The sequence below is a fragment of the Malaclemys terrapin genome, chromosome 17, assembly GCF_027887155.1.
Source record: "Malaclemys terrapin pileata isolate rMalTer1 chromosome 17, rMalTer1.hap1, whole genome shotgun sequence".
Classification (NCBI taxonomy): domain Eukaryota; kingdom Metazoa; phylum Chordata; order Testudines; family Emydidae; genus Malaclemys; species Malaclemys terrapin.
Genome location: NC_071521.1, coordinates 3,049,302 through 3,068,168, shown reverse-complemented (window position 1 = coordinate 3,068,168; position 18,867 = coordinate 3,049,302). Strand labels below are relative to the sequence as shown.

The 18,867-nt window shown below is 41.6% G+C and overlaps 1 protein-coding gene across 4 annotated transcripts in view; it reads left to right on the top strand.

Annotated features, from left to right (window-relative positions):
* NEK6 (NIMA related kinase 6) overlaps positions 1-18,867 on the top strand; it is a 110,089-nt gene that overhangs the window by 88,859 nt on the left and 2,363 nt on the right. For all 4 annotated transcript variants that reach the window (XM_054007394.1, XM_054007396.1, XM_054007393.1 and 1 more), the window contains 2 exons: positions 3,603-3,697; positions 12,170-12,283. In XM_054007394.1, coding sequence (XP_053863369.1) covers positions 3,603-3,697; positions 12,170-12,283 — 209 coding nt within the window. The remainder of the gene's footprint in view (positions 1-3,602; positions 3,698-12,169; positions 12,284-18,867) is intronic.

The following is an 18,867-nucleotide window of genomic DNA, read 5'->3' as shown; positions in this document are numbered from 1 at the left end:
ATGTTTTTAAACAGAAGAAATGTGTAAATGATGTGCGCCCAATGCAATTTTTTTTTACAGAAAAAGTGTACAGGAATTATGTAAAGTGCTCAGCTGGCCCACTGTGTTCATTTTACATGCAAATAGGAGGAGATCCATAGGAGGTCTGAGCTCTGTCGGCTTTCACAGTATTCTGTTGTCTCCCATTATGTCACTCCATGCAGTTCATTAAAAGGTTTAGTAACTAATGAGAGGGCTCCAGTCTATCCCATGTGCAGCAGCCTTTTACAGGAAGCTAAATCAGGCCAAAGCTGGGTCAAGGTCTATGTTGGACTATTCGTAGACTGGATATTAGTACTGGGTTAATAAGTGATGCTGTAATAGGGAGAGACTTGCAGACAGGCATGGAGATGTAATAATTTCTGAAAGTCACGTTCCCTCTCACACGATATGTACCTATGTTAAATTTGTGCAAATTAAGTTTCCAACTAGAGATGCATACCTCACTCAGATTCATGTAATTTCTTATTTGAATGAACCATAAATGCAAGCTAAGATTAAGAGATATGGGTTACTGGCCACTGCCAGAGGCAGAATACTAGACTGGAGGACCAAATGAGTGATCCAGTCAGCTACAGCAATCCTTCTTCCTATCAGAACTGTAATGAATTAATCCAATAATCTCATACATTTCACAATCATGCAATAGGTTTTATTTCATTTTACTATTTTTATGTGAATCACACAGATCTGACAGCTCCTGCGTTGACAATATGCTTAGTATATTAAAGTACTCCTTGTGAATAGCCCAGTATTAAAATGGCTAGGGTTTGGCACTGGTAGACTTCGAGACTCACCACGCATTATGGGGAAGACTTGGGTTCGAGGCTACCCACGTGAATCTTGAAAGCAGCTGGGAGTGCTGTTTGGAGTTAGGTGCATACTGCATCATTCACAAACTCTTTCCTAATGGATGACCATCTCAAGGATGATCAAAACCTTGGGGTTGCAGGGGTCCATGCTGCAGCCATAGCTCCCAGAGGAGGGTAGGAATCAATGTGTATGAGAGATAGGAAGGTAAAATGGAGATGTGGGGTGGAAATGTAATGACCGTAGCTATGTACACATACAGATATCTCTGTTATGAGCAGGAATCCACCCTGGTGCCTTCAGCACCAAAGACTCAGACCTCTCCCATTTGTGCCCTAGGAGTTCACCATGGATGACCATGGCATCTGTATGCCTATGTAGCCATGCTTCTGCTAGAGAAGGGTTAGTGAAAGACTATGACACACATTTGGATTACCCCATGTTCCTTCACACAGGACGAGGGGTGAATAATGAGAACCCCTTTTGCCCATATGACAGGAAATCACCCATTCATGTTATAGGACGTTCAAGTTTTACAAAATCAGATTATTTGGAAACTGATTACTTGGCTGATGGAGCAAGTCTGTATTTATAGAGCCAAATTGAAGGCAGTGAAATTAATCAGGTATGAATTTGGCCTAAATTGACCAAGGGAAGATTTTTACAAACTCAAAATGTAAGTAGATCTGATCACCTAACTAGAAAGATGTTCCTTCCTGGGAACCAGGTGAGTTATGAAAGTAATAGAAGATGTGAGCTAGAGGTTATGGGCTTGTGAAATGCATTGGCTATTTCAATAACCGAAAATATGCAAGAGATTGTAATTGGTCCGTAGCTGGAATAACTAGTTCTCACATTCCCAGCTTGTTTCAGTATAGCCTCAAGGTTGAGGAGGAAGGCACTTCACACTAAAATCTGTTTCAGAGCAGCAGCCGTGTTAGTCTGTATCCACAAAAAGAACAGAAGTACTTGTGGCACCTTAGAAACTAACAAATTTATCAGAGCATAAGCTTTTGTGGGCTACTGCCGAAGAAGTGGGCTATAGCCCACGAAAGCTTATGCTCTAATAAATTTGTTAGTCTCTAAGGTGCCACAAGTACTCCTGTTCTTTTTACTAAAATCTGTGTAATAAGAATCCAGGATTGTCACTCTGCAGCCTAGAATGTCTGATGAGTCAGTGTGAACTGATGGAATCAGCTACAAGCATGGCTGAGAACTATTTTTGTTTAGAATATTACCAGGTTCAATCCTCACTGAGATTTGCGGTGTGTTACCATCCAGTTTTTAAAGTTCTCAGCCATTTTGACTTTATGAATTACAGTACACCCATGCGACAGAACAGGCTTTTAGTTATATTAACGTATCTATCTATGTCAAGAGTCCTAGACTATTGTGATATCAGAGGTAACTCAATCAGCCATCACCCACTACAGCTAGTTTGCATGCAACAGTTTCATTGGTTGTATGAGGGAGAATGCTGAGATTACTTAGCCCAAGTGTGTGACAGCATGGGCTTTGAGCTACTAGTACTTGTTATAATTTGCTTCCACCCCTTTCATTTCCAACATTCACACTCACTCGTAGACCTTGTTTCTGTTTAATTTTGCATGGTCTAGCACCTGAAAGGCCCATTGACTTACACCTGCTCAAAGCCTACAATTTATTTCCAGCCAGAGTTTTGAATGAAGAAATTGTGGATTTAACATGAGAGGCAATTTAACATTTGCCACTTTAAGGTCATTAGTAGAAGGTTAGATAGGAATGCCAAGATCAGAAAAAGAACAATTAACAGAGGATTTGACAAGCAGAGAAAGAAAAAAAAGATAGTAACTGAACCCTGGATGTTTTTTATAAATGGAGTGTCCGAGGATTATTGGATGTAATTGAGGATACCAGGGTATCTTGTATTTTCAGTCCCACTAAGTTGATTTGGGATAAAAATGAGTTTCACTGGTACAAGGGATTTATTAGTCGTTATTTCAAACTCCTGTCCAAAGATGCCCTGGCAAATTTAGCTTTAGAAAATACAAACTTTGGAAACAGAGTTGAAAGCTCATAGCTCCTAATACGATGGAGAACTGCAAAAGAGTTTTTAATTCTGGAATTTCATAGATCATCCTGGCTCTTTCAGAAAAGTTTTTGAATGCCTACTTTATTACTGCTGTTTCTCCACTGCAGCAAATGGTCTCTTGAGATCTCAAAGAGCTCGTTAGAGGAAAGGTATCTTATCATATTTGGAGCTGGTCTGTCAGACAGTTGGTACAGTGTGTGTCAAGTGAACATATTCAATTGATATCCTGTCACAGGATTCCTGTTTTAGTAGCGAATGTTCATGACATCTAACTTGCGGCTTCATGTGCCGTTGAATGAACCAAGTGGAGAGTGATCATTTACCATTGTTCTATATAAGCAATACATTCCAAAAGTGCCCAGAAGGGTAGAAAAGAAGATTGTTTGTTTGTTTTCCTCAAAGTTCAAAAACCATAAAATTATCACAGTAATGCCTGTCTGTTCTTTATCTGATTTTTTTGACCTTATTATGGTTCTAAAAAAGAATATTTCTTCTATAGTCTTTTGAAACCATTGCTTATTTCATAATTATACAAACTATCTCCAATGTGTGATTTGCCAGCTTTGCTAGAGCCATTGCTCTTCACAAAGGTAAATATCTGTACTTCATATAGATCAAACTCTGTTGCTCTTTAGAAAGATAATTCCTGTTTTGTTTTGTTTTTTTGCTTGCTTTATTACAGTGGGAACTCCATACTATATGTCCCCAGAAAGAATACATGAAAATGGCTATAACTTTAAATCTGATATCTGGTCTTTGGGCTGTTTATTGTATGAGGTAAGCATCTCTAACTTTTTCATCTTTGCATAAACAAACACATAATAAAAGAAAACAGGAATGAATTGAAGTAAACAGTTTAACTCAGTCCTGTTTACATCTGATTCCTGTGAAATCCTATAAAATCTTAGTCATCTTGAGTTCTTTTTGAGTATTTAAAAAAAAAAGATTTTATTCAAAGCTGGTTTAGTGAATCACAGTAAATGTTGGAGATACAGATAGAAGCTAGCCAATTTGTCTCATTCTTTACTCCTATAAGCTGGGCAATGATTGGAAGAGCGTATTTAGACCTCTTTCCTAAGTACTCGGTTTGTTTTAAAGACCGAACGTGTCATTTTAATGTTATTTAGTGTAAAGAGCAGTGAGTTCTGAAGAGTTGAAATACTTTGACCTTCCAGAGCTCTCGATGAAGAAAACGACTGATTTTTTTTGAATGAATTTACTGTTCCCACTGAGGATTTAGTTAGATTTTTTTTTAAAGTGTTTAAAGCCATGCAAAAGCATGTAAGAATATAGTTTTTCAAAGCAGAGATCCTTAGTGTGAACTACATGCAGTTTTACATACTTCGGGTGTACTACATACTAGATATATGAAGGGTGAGAAGAAAGTTACTCTTGATAGTATGATTGCGTAAGAACACTATGCCATTCGATTTTTCAAGTGTTCAGAAAAATGATCAATTAATGGTATTTGAGATCCATACATTTTTTTTATTCATTTAAACAAATAGTAAGGTTACATTATAAATGTATGGGAACTGCTTTGGGCTCAAGTGAGGGTAGCCAAAATTTAGGAAGTATGTGGTACAACTTTTCCCCCAAAAAAATTTCAGTTAAGAGCCCACTATAATGTTAAACTTTAATTGAGTATAACCCAGGGCCACTTCAAAGCTTTGGATGCTTAAGTATTTTGGTTATTGTTTCCTGGTTAATTAAAGGATTGTCAAAATGAAATAATGTTTGTCATTGCAACTTTTCACAATCGTGAAAAAAATCAAAATACAAATACCTGGCATAAACTGATCAGACACTACAACAACTCTAGCTAGGTTTCTGCATAAATGAGACAAACCCTTTACAGCTCTTTTTTCTTAAAGATAATTTTATCTTAAAAGCAAACCAGGCAGGCTTCTTCCCCTCAAGAGTTAAGTGTTTGTCACTGTTTGTTTACTGCTGGGAAGAATATACTCGTCTAGCATAGCTAAATGTTTGTTTAACAAGGTAATGTCCTATCATTAGTATATTACCAAGCCTGAGTCCTACAGTTCAATAGGAGTTGATTTATTTGTTGGCAGAATGTGAAAGTGCTGTGTGGTGTGCATCTAGAGAGAGAAATATCGGTGCTGGGAAGCCAATGAAGTAAATCAATAAAATCCTGCTAGAGGGATTAAGCATCCATTGGGAGTAGCGCAGCGCTGCTTGAGTCTAACAGCTCTGTGCTGCTTACATGTGAGAACTCCAACATTGTCTGCTTAGATGCAATTATGGCTTTGGTATTTGTACCTAAAAATGTTCTGGGCCAAATGTATCTGCATATCGGTTTTTAGGTGCCTGTCGCGTGGGTATCTAAACACTGACCCATACCCACCTGAAGTGGTTTTTTCCATGGTAAAGAAAATGCAGATGCTCCATAGACCGCTAATGCATGTTTACCTGCTGCCCTGGGCAGGAGACGTGTCACAGAGTTTAGTTCATGGAAAAACAATAAGGCTGGATTTAGTACAAATGCAGTGAACGGCTGCAGTGAATGTAAAGACCAAGGACTGGTCGTGGTGGTCTCTAAGCAAAGAGCTGCTGGACCTGCTGAGAAGTAGATTTGCCTGGACAGAGATGATAGTAGTGTATCATAACAGTGAGTTGTGTGTGAAATTCCATTGGGGATTAGAGGGGTGGGCTAAGGGGACACACAGGTCTGATGCTGTACACCACGGTCAATAGGGAGTTGCCAGACGCTTGCCAAATAATGCAGACCACAGACAAAAAACATTCTGGCTGGACTGTTGTTGACGACTTAGATCCAGGAAGCAGATAATGTAGAAGGTAATTTCCTTGGCTGCTCCTCTCTCACAAATTGTCCTGCCAGTTTTTGGTCCCTCTCTGTGCCTTCTCATCCACAGTTTGGTGCAGGAGGACCTTGTAAGGTAGCATGTGGGGCTGAGGGAAGTTGATTAGAAAGTTAGACTCCACTGCCAGAAAGGTGGAAGCAAATCTGGCAGAGCCATTTTGTCTATAAATCATTGTGAATAGTGCCTTTCAACTGGAGTTTGTACGGTGCAGCCCGAAGGTCCTAAAGGAGATCTTACCTCGGAATCTGTGAGACAACCATACAAGAAAAGCAGTTGGGAAACTAATATTTGTATAGAGGGGAAAAGTGTTCGTTCAATCAATAAAATGGAGCTTTAAAACAGCACAAGCTCACGAAGGAAACCACTCCTGTCAGAGTTGGAGAATCCTGCAGATTGGCTCATAGCACCATTTCCATATCTATTTAGCCATGAGAACATAGGGGTGTGTTAGCATTTGTTTAAGAAATGTTAAGATGTGCCAAAAGCTGTCCTGCGCATGCTGCCTACTCGGGGCAATGTGGCCAGACGGGAAAGAGGGCTTTTAGCCTAATAAAAAAGCGCTGCTAACCAGTCTTCCCTCTAATGTTTCCCAGGCATGTGCGGAATGAATTTTGTTATGTGCACCAATGTGGAGGTGATGTGTGACACATCATCTTTATATTGGTGCATATAACAAAATTCATGCGGCAGGGGTGGGGGGGGGAGGGCTCTGGCTGGGGGTGCAGACTGGGGGGTGGGGCTGGGGATGACCGGCTCGGGGCTGGGGCAGACGGTTGGTGCAGGGTTAGGACTCCGACTGGGTGGAGTGGGCTCTGGGGTGGGGCCGGGGATGAAGTGCTTGGGGTGCAGACTGCCCTGGGGCTACAGCGGGGAGAGAGGACTCCCCCCAGCACTCTCTCCGCACAGCAGCACCTGGGCTGGAGGGGAGAGGTGTCTGTCCCCGCTGCGGCAGTTCCAGGGCTGGGGCCGGCGGGATAGGCGCCTCTCCCCTGGCCACAGCAGGGCCGGGGCTAGGTTGGGGCCAGGGCGCCTCTCCCCCTGGGCCGAGGCTGGGCTGCGGCTGGCGGGGAGAGGCGCCTTTCCCCACCTCAGCCCTAAGTGCCTGTGCGGCACTTAATAGATTGCTGCACGGCTGCGCAGCTTAGAGGGAACTTAAGTGCTAACACCAGTGTGTGATAGCCTCGTACTGGAAAAGGAGGAAAGCAGCAACTCGGTTCAAAGCTCTCATTATCATAAACAATTGTGGAAATGTACTCCAGCTGAGTGAAATGTTCCTGGGTCCATGCTTAAAATTCATGTGACCTCTAGGAAAGGAATACAAAGGACTTTGAATTAATTCAGAGTCCTAAAGCAATAGCAGCAACATATTTTTAACAGAGTGTAATTAACTATAGGAACAACTTATCACAAGTTGTGGTGGATTTCACTGGAAATTTTGAAATCAAGATTTAGATGTTTTTCTACAAGATGAGCTTTAATTCAAACAGAAATTAATTCAGGGATATCCTATGGCCGTGTTGTGCGGGAGATCACACCAGATGAACACATTGGTCCCTTCTGGACTTATAGCCACTGAATCTACAAACCAATTAAAAAAGCCTGCTGCTTTACATGCATCTAAAGATTCTAGTAATATGCACAATGGAACTATAAAGTGTAGCGGTATCTAAAGGGTGTGTATGGTGTTTCCATCACCTGAAATGCATCCCAGAGACGACTCTTCATAGGTTTATTGTGAGGGAAACTTGGGCTTTTAAGAATTTATTTATTTATTTACATTAAATATAGCTGGAATTGTTCGGATTTGACCTGAAAGTGAGATTTCCAGTAAAGGCGTTGCTCAGTTGAAGCTTTGCTGCCTTTTATTTGCACCATTAGCCCTACCGGTGAGAAGAACAATATTGACAGTAACCCAAGGTAAATGCTGCTACCCCATCACTGATCAGTGTTCAAAGTGAGTTCTCAATCAGCCTGCTTTAAGTTTGTTCCCAGGTACGAGTTCTGCTGTAGAGAAGATCTCGGATTTTGTTTGGAGAGACGTATTTAGCCTTATGCTAAGATATAGTTTTGCTGCACAATAGGGTCCTCTCATGGCATAGTAGTCTAAGCGTCCTAGCATGCTAACTTACTTGGTAAAATAAATATGCTTTTGTGGTGGTAATAGTATAATCATGTGTGTGCAAGATGTGGCTTGAAAAGCATTTTTGTACTTGCTGTCTACATAGGAAACCCTTTAAGTTGTGGACAAAGTCTGATATTTTGACACTGCAAGAAATATTGGCCAGTTACCATTTGATTTCAGTGAATAAAAAGTTATTCTTTTTAGACATTTTAAACTTTGTTTAGATTATTTGAAAAATCAAATCTATACATCTCTTTGAAGGATCTTTATTTTAGTCATGCCGATTTCTTGTAATAAAAAACTTTTTTTTCCCATTGGGATAAAAAGTGGAAAAATAATGATGCTTGGCTGGTTATGAATCACTTCTGATACCTCTTTTCAGACTTTATTTTGGAGATAAACTCGAGAGATTTAATGTACAAATTACCTTCAGAGACATGCATGTCAATTGGAATTCACTTGAGTAATATTGGGGGAGGGTGTTGTTATGTCATATAGTACCATCTTACTGTGACATTTACAATCGCACACTGATTTTTATTAAATCTTCTCAAAATAATGGGAGGTGTCTTCATTCCCCACTTCCCTTGGAAATCTGTCATCCAGATAACTCCAGGGGGATAAAAATAAGTTCTCAGTTTCCAGAATGTAGCCACAAGCGATGGCTTTAGCACTTTTAACAAGATGATCAATTTAAACACTAACAGGATTTCATATTTTTTAAACCAGTCATGCGGTGTGGTGGTCAATTTTAAATGGAGATCCAGCCATTCTGCTGTAATTGTTCTAACCAAAATGTCAAAAGCAAACCCAAATGTGGCATCACAAACTGTTGTTAGCAATACATTTGGAATGCCTGGACTCACAGTCTTCCAGTTCGCATTCTTGGCCGTTTTAGTCAGAATTTATAAGGCATCTTCTTTTTCAGTTTTAATTTTCTATTTGCCAGTCTTGAAAAGAACATGAGCGTTGTGCTCATTTTTTGTTTTACTTTGCATATGACTATGTAAGGAGCTACGGACAGGGATTTTAATTGTAATTGAAAGATCTTCAGATTTCCAGGGATTGACTCTTTATTTAACTCTATGAGACCTATCTTGTATGCTTTTGGCTAGCGTTTTCCTGACTCTCCTTTGTATTTGTAACACACAGATCATCACCGTCACTCAGAGAAACCATGGAATCGGTGCTCCCTTTTCTTATTTTAAATTACTAGTGTCAGTTTGCTCTTTGAAGATACTGTTTATCACTGATGACATTTAAGATTATACAGTGTATACTGATAATTGGTGAAACTCCGAACCACAAAAACATACAAAATAGACACTGACTAAAGATTCTTACCTGTGTGCATCATGTGCACTTCTTATGTTCTCCCAGCCTGCAGTTGCTGTTTGTTCACTAGGCATATCTACCTGGCTGCTACAGGGGGACATGATGTTAGATTTCACTCTGCAAACATTCCTAACTACATGTTACACAAAGTAGCTACAGCTGGAAATCTACAAGAAAAGTGAAGCTGGGATTTTCAAAGGAGCTTGAGGGAACATCTATTGAATTTCAGAGTAATTTTAGGTACCTTGAAAATCCCACCTGAGTTGCCATATATAAGCATGTTTGGACATCTGACATATGACACCGGTAAGAACTACCTGAAATATATTTACATTTGAAAATGCATCACTGTTTCTCTAAGTTGATAATGGAACTCTTTTCCATTACTGGCAAATTAGTGAGTAGTGTACCAATAAAAATTGTGGCTACAGTCCGACAAAATGTACTTAGTCCTTTTATTTTCCCAAGTATACTTTAATTTTAATTATTTGTCCTGCTCTGCTAATACATGGGACATATTTTGTATATTAGTGAACTCTTAGTAAAATGCACTGCAGAATCCTGCTGTTTAAAAAAAACACAAAAAACACCTGCTGGGAAGTAGAGTGAGTCCACCAGTTTTGTTGTGAGAATGATCTGGTTTGTGTATTGGTGAGGTTTGACTGAGTTAAAAACCTTCTATTAACTGCACAGAGCAAGGCCGAAAGCAATGTCTTCAAAACCTGATGTAATTCGTGTGCTGCACTTCTGTCCTCAAATCACTAATAATCTGTCAATGTATCTAAACTGTAGAATTTCAGAGCAGAGTGTCTTGAGTTTTTTTTTTTTTTTTTTAAGTTCTGCTGGGAGCTTGCTGTGTGTGTCAGCAACAAGATGATATTCTTTGGATAGCTTTCACTGTGCATGATAATGAGAAAAAGACTAACAATTATCAAATAGCCCCTTATTAAAACCATAGTGAGAAGCATCAACTTCAGCCGGCGTGAATATGAAAAGCTTGCCGTTTTGATGCAGCTTGCGGCAAAATGGTTTTAAAAAATCTTCTAAACAGAGTAGATAATATCAACAATTATCCAATAGCGCTTCATTAGGAGGAGGTATTACTCTGCTGTGTGGTGTGGCATGTGACAGTTAGTGACAGTGACAAGAAGCACTTGAACAACGTTATGGAGTAATAAGCAGATGGGGCACCGTGTGGGCTGCATGCTGAGGTGACATGCCTCTTGCTTACTGAGCCTCTCTGCAGCTCCTGGTTTTCCCTTTGAAGACAATTCTTATTAGTGCTATTGGTTCCCTAATATGTAAATGGCGAATTTCATTTGTTCCTGTTCCTGGAGACAGTTGTAACGGTGAACAGTCTTGGGCTTGCGCCTGTCGTTGCCAGAACCTACTCTGGATCGTGGGCTTGTTGTTTTTGAATCGTGGTTTGAGAGAGAGAGAGCAAAAAGGTACTCAGCTCACAATGTTTACTTTAAATAGGCATTATTTAGTCATGTCATATTTTGTAAGTGCACAAACACACGTCTCTTCATGGCTGCGGTACTGGGGCTCAGCATTTAAAGTTCATTTAGAGCTCTCAGTTAAGGACTTGCAGCATAAGTGATTTCCTCCCACAAAGATGCAATTTCTTTTTTGAGACCTAATTACATTTTATATATATATAAAAACTCTCCAAACACCATGTGTGTATCTTAGCTCCTCAAAAACCCTCCATCGTGTTATCCTGGCTGCTTGAATCTTCCATTTATCTCCATGAAAAAAGGCATGTTTGAATAAATTGAGATATGGGGCTCATGAACCAAAGAAACTAAAATGAAAAAAATAAGCTGATAAGGAAAAGACACAGTAGCCTGGTTACAAAAGCTTTTTTGAATCCTCTTCCCTAAACAATACGCGGCTTTGCTTTATTAAAAAAATCAAGTGGAATGTTCCTATTTATAAGACTTTGAATTTTAGGTAGCAGCTTGTTGTCCAGAAAGCATCAATTTGCTCTTTACAGCAGTCCACTAAAATTTTAGCAGGCACAGAGAGCAAATATGCTGTGTTCTGAACAGGATTGTAACTGAAGTAGATTGAAACTGTAACATGCATCAAAGGCGAAAGGGCTTTTACTTTTAAAAGATTATAATTTTTATTATAGGTTATCATATTCCGCTTCATGCAATTGGCTTGGAGCAATAATTTTCCTGCAGCACTGAAATCCCATTTCCTTGGTTTAAGAAACATTGTTATTTATAGTTTTTTTTTGGTGTACATCTAGAATCACTGCCCATCCACATTCACAGGGTCCCACATGTAAGACATTTTAGGAAAAAATAATTACAGTGCTGGGGAAAAACATAGAAGCCTCTCCTGTGTAATGAGGGCCAGGAAAGTGTAATGAGTGTTCATTGATCATTTGAAGAAAGTGGTGGGAGGTGTTTGGTCTGTGAATCTCTGTTCTGCTCGACACGGGTGTTTTCTTTGGTTACAAGAATTATCACTCACCCCTTGGGGACACCAGGAAACCAATTTAGCTGCCTGAGACCTCTAGGTGTGTGTCCCTGCAGCATGGTAAACCAGAGTTCCAGCCTTCTGCATAGGGGACAGGCAGAGGTCTGACTTCACTGTGCAAATACCAAATCTCGTGCCTTTCATGTGGACGGGGCGCTCTGTGACTCGACGTACTTTGTGCGACTGCTGCTGCCCGACACAGCTTTTGTTTGCTTATGTCCACTGCATAGGGCTGATGAGGTAACGGCAGGTAAGCTGTACATCTGGTAATAGGTGCTTGTCAGTGTACAAACTGATGTCTCAAAGAGCAACAGTATCTGTTTGTGTACACTGTCTGAGAGCAAGAATATCAATCATCTGCACTGTCACAGAGCAAAACTTGCTATTGCAAATCAGCAGGACTGGGAGCTACTAAACCCTTCACAGTTTAAAACTATCTTCCATTTTTCTCTACAGATGGCAGCTCTTCAGAGTCCTTTCTATGGAGATAAAATGAATCTGTTTTCTCTTTGCCAAAAGATAGAACAATGTGACTACCCCCCTCTTCCAGCTGAACATTATTCGGAAAAGGTAAGTTGGGCATATGATGCTCAGATTGGAAAGTGGTGACCAGTGAAGGTAAAATAACTGATCCCGGGGTGGGGCAGAGTGTGCGTGAAGACGGGGAGGTGTTTTTTGGACGTATCTGAAGTAGACCCTCCCCTCCACACACCTGAAAAGAATTGGGGACCTCTAGATTGGCATACAGCTGGCTAAAACACCTCTCACCATGGTATCCAAGCACCAGCAAAGTAAATAGAGCCCAATGGAGGGTCCTGTGGCACCTTTCAGACTAACAGAAGTATTGGGAGCATAAGCTTTCGTGGGTAAGAACCTGTGGCAAGTGGGCAAGTGGCTTGCATTTGAAGAAGTGGGGTTCTTACCCACGAAAGCTTATGCTCCCAATACTTCTGTTAGTCTTAAAGGTGCCACAGGACCCTCTGTTGCTTTTTACAGATTCAGACTAACACGGCTACCCCTCTGAGACTAGAGCCCAATGGGGGACAAAAGGAAGTTTCCAATAATGAGGAGCGATCTGCTCTGAGCACTCCTGCACTAGCAAAACACGACAAGGAAACCTGGGAAAACCTGTCACCTCTCCCTACATTAACATACCATAAAACAGTGTTTAAATTTAGCCTATAAAGTCCTCAGTTTGTTTAAATGTATAACAAGGGGAAAATGATACTAAAAGGAGGAAGGGAAGTGATTAGCCTAGTACAATAAGCATCCAAGCAGGAGCCATATGGAGGCTTTTTAACGTCTGGTTAATTTTATTGCGATGAAAGCAAGAGACGAGAAGCAGTGGTTGGACCGAGCTATATCACAGGTTGCTGCTGTGCATGCCCACCCCTTTGCCATTGTGCTTAAATCCAATTGCAGCCACCCCGTTCGTTTGCAGTTGTGTGGCACTTTTTGCAATGTGGCCAAATGTCAGCTAGACTGAAGCCCACCAAATCCATTTCTTGTGGACCTAAATCAGACGGGAAACCAAGTCTCCTGATAAGTGTGTTAATCGCCCTGAAACAACTAGTTCTTTTCCTCCATTTCTTCTTTCAGAAATAACTGCCTAGTATTTGAAAGGAAGTTGTTAAGGTACTTGAGAGTGTCCAACCAGTTTTTCAGTAGAAGCAGAGCTCCGTGCAGTGAGAGACCGGGTACAGAGGAAATAAAATCCAGGGCAGCTAGCGGACAGTCCACGTGTGTTCCAAGGTTCTTCCCCGGAAGGGGACTGTGATGATGCTCAGAACATCTTTGCTATCGGGTTGCACAACGGCTGCTAGTGTGCCTGGTAGAAATGGGAAGCAACAAACTAAATAGATGCAGCTGATGTAGAGAACTCAGCCTGTGTGTGTCTTTCCAGGGATTAGCGAAATATCCCCACCCAGTTTTACATACTCTTGAACTAGTTAGAGGTAACAGGATGCTGGAGGAAGGGGGTTGGAAATAAAACAAAGGGGGTTGGAAATCAGTTTTGCATATTCAAAAAATGGGGCATCCATACAGTGACTAGCTCTAGTCCTCACCTCCCGTTTGTGTTTGTGGCATACGCCAATCTCCCTGTAAACGCTGTAGAAAGCGGACACAACAAAATAAATGAAACAGGGTTGAGAGCACTTTAATTGGCAACCAGTTCACTTGCACATCCTCTTAAGCTGCTGACATTTGGCTCCCAGGGAAAGGTACCATGCCAGATCTGTGCACAAAGCATTGGGAAACAGTACTAGACAAAACTGAGCAGCTGGGCTCTGGCTCCGGCTCCATTGCACACAGCAGCTTTTGTGAAATGAAGTGTGCACTTCTGGAAACGTCCAGTGTGTGCTGGTTGCAGGGTTATTTCTCCTCTGGATGGATGCAGCTCAGTCCCATAATGTTAATGGGAGTCACAGGCCTGGAGGGGACAGACCCCTAAGCCTGCCAAGCCAGTAGACTTTTTCCCTTAATAAAGACTTGGATTGGCTGCAGGCACTGTTAGTGAAAGAGGCACGTGTGGGAGGTGTCAGTCACTGAGGGGAGACTGAACTCTTAGGGACATCCGATAATTTCACGTTACTCACCAGAATTTGAGCTTTTGTGTTTAAAGCGTGCCATTTCTCAAAGGACAGCATCTCTCCAGCTGGACTAGCATGGTGCTGTCTCCTTGAGCCTGCAGGCAGAGGCTCTGTCTGTGCTAGAGAGCTGAACCATTCCTAACTCGACCGGTGGGATAGAACCAGCTCTGACTCAAATGGTACACACCAGCCACTTCCATTTCAGTACCCTCTGGATACCTAACCCAAAGTGCCTTACGGAAGCAGTGGATTCTGGGAGGTTTCCAAAGGCACCACTGTACTAGGGTGACCATATGTCCCGATTTTTATAGGGACAGTCCTGATTTTTTGGGGCTTTGTCTTATCTAGGCGCCTATTACCCCCCACCCTGTCCTGATTTTTCACACTTGCTGTCTGGTCACCCTACGCGGTAGTCAAAGCAAACGTGCAGTAAGATAAGAATATACATGTGCAATCAGTTCCCCCACCTCTTCAGGTGAAGGATAACACACACATGCTGCTTTCTTTCAGAGCATCTGTTCTAAGCATTAACCTCCTACCTTGAGTTGTGAGTCAGCAAGTCTGTCACAAACAACTGGTTTATTTCTCAGTTGTCCTGCTGTGTGGGCAAGAAATATAGCCATAATGTCCTGACCATAACAGACTCTAAATGCTGGCCGTCTGGTGTGCACATACCTGGTAGGGTCTCGGCTTTAAGGGGCACTGTGTTCCTGAAGAGACACCAGAGCTTCTGGTTTTCACACAGTTTGCATTCTTGCTAAGCAACCAACTTTAAAAAAAAAAAAAAAAAAAAAAGAAAAAGAAAAAGGTAAACTGTTCTAGAAAGTGCTGTTTTTCCAGACAGCCTTCATAAAGAGTCATTTCCATTTGCTGTGCTAGTGTAGCATGCACTTCATGATATGCCTGCTGGCAGTAGGAATTAGTGTAAGTTGACAGATGTGTTTCCTGTCTTTACAATTACTGTCTGTTTGCTTCCCTCTGGCACTGCTAAAGAGTGTGTGTGTAGTATAGTGATACAATCCAGGGTGAGAAGGATGGTTTAAAGCTCAAACGCACGAGGTCCCAGAGAACTAGACTACAGATGGTGTTCATACACTTAACTGAACGCTTGACGCAGCCTGAGAGAGGGCTAGCCCTTTGGCTCTGGCTTATTTCACTGTATTAGTTGTTGCTGTTACATGAAGCCATAAAGCTTAATTTTTTTTAGCTGGAACATGAGTATAGTCTGAGCCGTGTTTGCTTTAGTTCTTACGGTCTGAAATACCCAAATGGTGACACTGTCAGAGTGAATGGCCAGGGGTGGGAGCACATGGACTTCCTAAACCACCCAAGCACACAGTGAAGATGGTTCAGGGAACAGGCCACCGCAGTAGTCTATGGGAGAAATCTGCCGTACAAGAGGCCTTAGACAGAGCTTGTTCTAGCAGTAATCATGGCGTCAGAGGACAAAATGGGTGACTTTGTCATTTTGTATTTGAATACACGCACTCTCCTTCCAGAGTGAATGGCTGTTCTGCTCGCTCAGATTCAGCCTCAGAGAGTCATTTCTCGAGCCCGCTCTAACATTGTCACTGCCTGTTGGCCTGTGAGCAATGTGAAAAAGCAGCCTGCGTCTCCTCACACGCTGAGGGTACGAGCTGAGATGAGGCTGACTGGTCTCTCTTTTGCCCATGCCACAAGGCTGAATGTTTCTCAGTCATCCTTGGGAGCTAATGGCAAAGTTCCCTTTTGCCTCTCTACTACCGATCTTGAAGCTAAGGTTGAGCTCTGCTAATGTGTTACACTGCAGGCTGATTCCTAATCCCATGAATCTCTCACTGACAGCATGCTCAGCTCCAGATAAAATGAATAGGCTTGAGTAGTTAGAGACAAGTGGCCTGCTTTAATAAAGCTCCTTAAAATGAATTGTGGCTTTTTAAAGCTAAGCCATCCAAATATTTTCTCTTGTCGTGATAGACTCCCTCCCTAAAACAGACAACTAGAAATGGCCACAGTTCTCTGAACATCCACTCCATGTGCAGCGGCAGTCAAAAAAAGCGAACAGAATGCTGGGAATCATTAAGAAAAGGATAGATAATAGGACAGAAAATATCATGTGGCCTCTATATAAATCCATGGTACGCCCACATCTTGAATACTGTGTGCAGATGTGGTCGCCCTATCTCAAAAAAGATATATTGGAATTGGAAAAGGTTCAGAAAAGGGCAACAAAAATGACTAGGGGTCTGTAACAGCTTCCATATGAGGAGAGATTAATAAGACTGGGATTTTTCAGCTTGGAAAAGAGACGGCTAATGGGAGATATGATTGAGGTCTATAAAATCATGACTGGTGTAGAGAAGGAAGTGTTGTTTACTACTTCTCATAACATAAGAACTAGGGGTCACCAAATGAAATTAATAGGCAGCAGGTTTAAAACAAATAAAAGGAAGTATTTCTTCACACAACGCACAGTCAACCTGTGGAACTCCTTGCCAGAGGATGTGGTGAAGGTCAAGACCATAACAGGGTTCAAAAAAGAACTAGATAAATTCATGGAGATAGGTCCATCAATGGTTATTAGCCAGGATGGGCAGGGATGGTGTCCCTAGCCTCTGTTTGCCAGAAGCTGGGAATGAGCGACAGGGGATGGATCACTTGATGATCAACTGTTCTGTTCATTCCATTTGGGGCACCTGGCACTGGCCATTGTCGGAAGACAGGATACTGGGCTAGATGGACTTTTGATCTGAGCCAGTAGGGCCATTCTTATGTTCCAACTCCGCAGTCTGTTTGCTGAAGAGAATTTGATCAAGTCATTTCAAACACTTATTTGTAGTGATTATCGAGGCTTCATCTATGATCCACGTGTAGATAAGAATGGAAGTTGTATATAGCTCTTGGCATGCTAGGATGGTTGTTGGAGAAAATCTTTGCCTCTCCATCATTCTGAATTCGAGCAGCATAATTTACCCTACCAAAAGGCAGCAGATTGATTTCACATAACTTTACATTGACTGCTTAGAATGTATTAAAATAATAAAGAGGTTGGCATCATCTGAGATTAGTAAAATACCATCCATTTTATAATTCAAGGTACAGGCACATGCTAAGACTTTGATGAGCTGTTATCAGATATAAACAGCATACACGTTTTTATCCCCAAAAGAGAGAGTCAAAGGGTCCATGGAGTTCACGGTAGACTTTACTCCTCATTTTAGTGAGAAGTGATCAGATACTGTGAGTTTATACTGTGGCCATAGGAGAGATGACAAAGCATAACATCCTCCTCTTTCCCTCCACCCCCCAATCATAGGTAGTAAGGCTACATCAGTACCTGTAGTTGAATCAGTCTGTTTTGGCACTTTTCCCTTGTGGTGTGTCTCCCTTCTATAAACACGATCATTGTTCACCCTGTAGGACTGTGCTGCCATTCCTTGTGTTGTAATCTGCTTCAGGCCCAGAAAGAATTGTCATTTTACAGGACGTAGCGCCATTCAGAAGTGAAAACCTCAATTGGGTGAATCCAGAAATGCAGCTGAAGCTGTGTGCTTGATGGCTGTACAGTCATGCTTTTAATTACCATTAAAATAATTGGCACTGTGGCTACTGGGAGGATGTGAGAAGATCAGAGGCTCAAGGCTTTCTCCCCCCATGCCTCGGGGGTACGAGCAGCTTTCAGTGTCTGTATAATTAAAAGCTACAATCTTTCATGTGTACAATAAAGAGGCTGGGGAGGTAGGGAGACTCTGGTCCTTCTGCATTTTATTACTTATAATCAGGGATCCATCTCTTTTCTCCATTAAGGTCCTGGAGTCAAGAGTGTCATTGTCACGCTGCTGTATCTCGCACAGCTAGTGCTCTATCTTGTGTCTAAGGATCTCAAAGTGCTTTTCAAAACTTAATTCAATCTTGAACTGGCTAACTGCCACTGATTTGCTGCTAGGATGGAATGCAGGATCATTATATAGATGGGTGTCCTGAATAGAACTTCCTTGAATTGAACTCCACAATTCACTTCCGTTTCTCCATCTTCACCAACAAGTCATATCATGTGTCATCTCTGTCAGACTTGCAATTTGGGGCTCATTTTCTGTTCTTTCCTATGCTTTTCCCTTGCATCCAAATCCTGATCATGTCATTCTGTGCCGCCCCCCCTTATCTTTTCATATCCAGTTTGAGTTCCTTGTCCTCACTGTTAAAGCTCAGTTCTACTCTGCTACTTCATCCCTACTGATGTTTCACATACTCTGCCTGCCTTATTGAACCCTTCATCACCACCTCCTTCCCATTCATAATTCAGTGTCTCACCTCCTGTACACGGAGCAAACACTCACTCCTCCTTCAGGCACCTGCTTATTGTAGCCATCTTAGAATGTGTCTAAGAAGCCATTACTGAATGCACCAACTTGGTACAGAATATTAGACTTCGGTGCTATAAAGTTAATTGTCTAGTTAGTGACAAGTCATTTTACAGATAGGGAAGCTGGACACACACACTTCCTGATTTGCCATGAACATAGCAGGTGGAAAAGAATTCAGGAGTTGACACTCCAGTCCACGGTTCTTTGCATTCAAATAGTC